We start from the raw sequence: 5,641 nt of genomic DNA on the forward strand, positions 1-5,641 counted from the left end.
ATATATATATATATATATATATATATAACCTTTCAGTTGTGAATGTGGCACTAATCAAAAATTAAATAAATCTTAGTATACCAGAGTTGTAAAGAAATAATAATCGAAATGTCTGCTGCATTGCTATAAGGAATATTTTCCAATACAGTACAGTATTCATAAATAGATTTATGTGAAACGAAATATTGTAAAGTCATAGGTGAAACTTTAGTCATTATTTAAAAGGTTAGAATAATAAGGGTAAACAACATTCTAACAGACTAATTGAAATACTTTATTTGATCATTCCGATATGACCAACTATTGCATGGAAGCAATCCCTAATTTTCCTTGATGTTTCAGTCATTTCTTCTATTTAACATTGTTTGGTTTTTTAAATCGTTAATATCCCAGATATTAAAATCGAGTGCTTTTTCTTTATAAGATAGATTATATTATCCGGTTTTTATGTATGAAAATAGTATAAATAAAGCAAATGTTATTGCGTATTTAGATTTTTAAATTCCAAAATTATGTAATCAAAAGATGTAAAAAAAGAATGCTTCATGATGTATGGCTAAAAATGCAGGCAACAACTCGAACCCGTGGTTAAAGGACCACCAGATCTTCGCAATGATTGGCAGCAGTAATAAATGTGGTCTAGCGGAAGCACGCAACAGTTAGGCCCCTCTATACGGACATCAGTGGCTCCAGTAGGTGATTGTATTTCTGAAAGGAACGAATAGGTAAGATTAAATAAATGAGCAAAGTAAGCAACAGTAATCAATTATATTAATGATAAGGCAGAAAAACAAAATTTTTGAAGCTCTATTTACTTTTCGCTGATGTCAAGACGGCAAATGCCACTAAGAGCAGTGTTCTATGAAACATGGTTGAGGAGGTTTTCAATTCGGACCTGCAAAGATAGAGAGATAGAGAGGCTGTGAGATATAGTAATTATTGTCATTGGTTTTAGACTGAATTCTGTTCTTGTTTGACTACCTTTTCATATGAAGATATGAAACTGTCTGAAAGAGTTTCTGTTTCTTGGGCAGGTAAAATTGTGATCGATACTAAAGACATTCAGAAACAGGTTTGATAACATCTTCTACAAAGAGATAAAATAAATTTGCAATTCTTTACTCATATAACTGTTGTTATCAGAAACAAATTATCAACATTAGAGGTGGAGTGATTGTATAGGTTTTCTAAAAGAAATAACTTTGCCAATAAAAATAATGAAACAACTGAGCCGGTTCCAAAAGCAGCAGTAGGAAAAGTAAAATGCATGAAAGCAAGCAAAGCAGCGGGAAAAGACGGTCTAAAAACTAGAGATTTCATAACGGTAAAACTCTCTGAACTTTACACCAAATGTCTGTAAGAATGCTCTATACCTACAGCTTGGAAAAACTTTATCTATTACAATAATTCACAAAAAGGGAAACACCCGAAAAATCACAGATCAATAAGTTCACTAAGGTCATATTAGGGTGAATAGATGAACAGCTGAACTTTAATCAACCAAGAGAGCAGGTACGCTTTGGAAGTGGGTATTCAACAACTGACCATATTCACGTACTACATAGTGGTTTTCCATACTCTGTTGGAAAAATCAAGAGTATGGAAAACCACTATGTATGGCATTAATAGACTTTGACAAAACCTTTTGTCCTGTCATAACTGTAATGGAAACACTTTAAAGACAAGGAATACAGGAATCTTATGTTAGAACACTTGAGGATATCAATATAGGAAGAAGAAAAATCCTAAAACTACAGAAATATAGTGTGAAAATTTTGATGTCCCCATCACTCCTAAATTGTTCACATCGTACATAAAAGGTTTCAAGAATTTAGATTGAGAAAATGTAGGAATTAACATTAATGGGAAATACCTTAGCAACTAAAGATTTCCAAACGATTTAGTTGTATTAATTGAATCCTGGGTGCATTTGCACAGATGATAGAAGATTTGAATAGAAAAGGCAGAAATATAGAACTGAAAATGAATATGAGTATAATAAGATAATATTTAATGAAAATGCAGAGATATCAAATAATGATTAAAGGCAAACCTCTAGATATTGTCGATGAGTATACGTATTTAGGGCAGTCAGTAAGTATTTCCTCAGTACTTGAGGCCGATATAAAAATAGGCATAAGCACAGGATGAAATAATTTTGATAAACAAAACGTGATTATGAAACGTAAAATGCTACAATCTTTAAAAAGAAAAGTATTTAATCAGATAGTCCTACCAGCACTAGCTCAAGCATCAGGAACTTGGAGCCTTACTAAAGCCTTATAACATAAGCTAGTTACAACTCAAAGAACTATGGAAAGAATAATATTGGGAATAACACTAAGAGACAGAAAAAGAGCAACATGGATACAAGAGCAAACTAAATTAGAGGATATTCTATGAACAAGTAAGAAAAAGAAATGGACTTGGGCAGGACATATGATGAGAATAACAGATAACATATGGACATTAAGAATAACAGAATGGGTCCCTAAAATTTGCAAATGAAGCAGGGGAAGGAAAAGAAGACAATGGATTAACGTGCTAAAGAAAAATTATGCATAGATGTCATTGAAAGACCATGAAAAGATGTGAGTGGGAGTTCATGTCTCAGGCCTTTGACCTGCAGTAGACAATTACGGCTGATGATGATGATAATGATGATGATGATTGATATATATATATATATATATATATATATATATATATATATATATATATATATATATATATATATATATATATATATATGTATGTATATATATATATATATATATATATATATATATATATATATATATATATATATATATATATATATATATTTATCATCATCATCCACACCCATTATGATTAAAGTGCATAGATCTTTGCTACAAAAACTTCATCTAAACATTTAACGATTATTTCTTTAAATACGGTAACAATGATTTCCTATTATCAAGAACTCGTGACATTTAAAAATAATATTTCGATGCATAAACTTCTAATTCAATCCAACTTACGACAATGTTTTGTGTCTTGCAGGAGGAGGAGACAAAGTACGAAGTACTGTCCTGAAAGGCGCTACGTCAAGATCTGAGAAGCGCATAAGTCGCATTAACCTACGTTCTTGGCAATTCAGTGGCCATTGCCCCACCTCCTAAGAGCACGTCAGCTCACAACGTAAAAGGGTCATGAAACCATATTTGTGCACCATCCTTACCGTTAGGGTTCAAGAGCTAAAGATATTTATTCTCTCTCTCTCTCTCTCTCTCTCTCTCTCTCTCTCACTCTCTCTCTCTCTCTCTCTCTCTCTCTCTCTCTCTCTCTCTCTCTCTCTATATATATATATATATATATATATATATATATATATATATATATATATATATATATATATATATATGTGTGTGTGTGTATATATACATACATATATATATATATTTATATATATACATATATTTATAAATGTATATATAAATAGATATATATATATATATATATATATATATATATATATATATATATATATATATATATATATATATATATACATATATATGCATATATATATATATATATATATATATATATATATATATATATATATATATGTATATATATATATATATATATATATATATATATATATATATATATATATATTTATATATATATATATATATATATATATATATATATATATATATATATATATATATATATATATGTTTATATATATAAATATATGTGCATATTTATATATATATATATATATATATGTATATATATATATATATATATATATATATACATATATATAAATTCATATATATATATATATATATATATATATATATATATATATATATATGTATATATATATATATATTATGTATTGTTCCCTGCTCTGGGCACTAGCAAAAAATATATTATACGATTATGACTCCCGAACTCTGGACATTAAAATAAATATACTATAATCTGGCTGCTTACTGGGAACCAAACATATAATATCATATATACTACGACTGGCAAGTTAATTAAACTTCTCGGATTCCAAACATCCTTGTTTGCTTTTACATTCAAACTGTTGCACTTTAAAACATTAATACCCGAATTCTGAGACCGTTGAATAACTACTAGACAGCAATATATAAAACACTGAATATCCAAATGTCTCTTAAGCACACTCAAACTAAACTGGGTAATTACCTTAAGTATTATTAACACTTATCTCTTTCTCACTGTTGTTCTTAACAGGAATACGAGCAGAAGCTGGTCCTAAATAATGGCTACTAATGACTCGGGCGACCGACAAATGAGCGGCGAATCAGTAGTGAGAGTATTCTGAAAGAGCGACAAAATATACTATTAAAAGAGCAGACGACCTGACTGCCTCATTATCCTCCCACCTCCCACCCCTACCCCCTACTTCGTTCCGGGGTCAGCCAGTTAACCTTGTCGGTGACCTCCATACAACTGGTCAGTGTGTCTGGTGATTCCACCCAGTATAGTCAAGTCGTGCCAACATGGAGTTCACCATTACAGAAACTAACAAGGGAAAGAAATGCATAATCTATGAAGGTTACAAGTTTAGAGTCGACACAACATTAAGTGATGGAAGTTTTTCATGGTGGTGCACAAATGGGAAGTGTAAAGCTCGAGTGAAAACAGACTGTGAAATAGGTAGCATTGTCCCTGTGCAGTTGCAGCACAATCATGAAAATGATGAGAGAAAGCTTGAACGACAACAACTACGTACTGCAGTGAAAAGAAAAGCAAGTGATGACATGACAGCAAGGCCGGCAAAAATAATTAGGACAGAAATTTGTAAAGTTACGGAAAACAATCTGCAGTCTGGTGATCTGAAATGTCTGGCACAATCAATATACCGTGAAAGAAGGAAGCAATATCCTGTTTTACCTAAAAATCGTGAGGAAGTTCATCAAGCGCTTGAATCCATGAATACCACCACCAGCAAAGGCGAAGAGTTCGTGTTGGAAAATAACCCAGACACAGGCATTGTTATCCTGTCATGTACAACAAATCTGGAATTTCTGGTAACTTCTGCAGAGGAGATTTTTATTGACGGGACCTTTAAGAGTTGCCCAGAATATTTTTATCAACTGTACTCTATCCATGGTCTATGTAATGGCCACTATATTCCTTTAGTATATGTTCTTTTACCAGGTAAATCGGAGGAGATTTACCGAACCATGTGGAAATGCTTACATGGTATTTGTGTATCAAAAAATCTGCAACTGCAACCCTCTGTAATACACGTGGATTTTGAATTCCCCATACTCACTATCCTGAAAGAAACTTTTCCGGATGCAATAATCAAATGCTGTAGATTCCATTTAGGGCAGGCGTGGTGGAGGAAAATCCAAAACCTTGGCTTAAGTAAAGAATACAAAGACAAGAACAGTGACATAGGACAGTGGTTAAAGCTATCTTATGGTCTCCATTTCATTGATCCTGCTGATATTGAAGACTGCTTTATTGAGGAACTGATGTTATGCGCACCACAGAAAGAAAAATGTACTAATTATGCAGACTATCTCGTTGATAACTATGTCACACCTCATTCCAAGTTTCCACCAGTGCTTTGGGCTGAAGTACCTTCTAACGACAAACGCACAAACAATGCGGCTGA

General features: G+C 31.8%; 1 protein-coding gene and 1 long non-coding RNA gene across 2 annotated transcripts in view; one reads left to right on the forward strand and one right to left on the reverse strand.

Annotated features, from left to right (window-relative positions):
- Window positions 1–312: 312 nt before the first annotated feature.
- Window positions 313–3,123, reverse strand: LOC137659532 (uncharacterized). Its single transcript, XR_011047571.1, has 3 exons — window positions 3,006–3,123; window positions 816–895; window positions 313–708 (listed from the first exon to the last, which is right to left on the reverse strand). It is a non-coding gene; the product is annotated as an uncharacterized lncRNA (long non-coding RNA).
- Window positions 3,124–4,514: 1,391 nt separating this feature from the next.
- LOC137659978 (uncharacterized) overlaps window positions 4,515–5,641 on the forward strand; it is a 1,392-nt gene continuing 265 nt past the window's right edge. Inside the window, exon 1 of the mRNA XM_068394717.1 lies at window positions 4,515–5,641. This exon is cut by the window's right edge and continues 265 nt beyond it. Within this exon, the coding sequence (XP_068250818.1) occupies window positions 4,515–5,641 (1,127 nt within the window).

The sequence above is a fragment of the Palaemon carinicauda genome, chromosome 20 (genome assembly GCF_036898095.1).
Source record: "Palaemon carinicauda isolate YSFRI2023 chromosome 20, ASM3689809v2, whole genome shotgun sequence".
In the NCBI taxonomy this organism is placed as follows: Eukaryota; Metazoa; Arthropoda; class Malacostraca; order Decapoda; family Palaemonidae; genus Palaemon; species Palaemon carinicauda.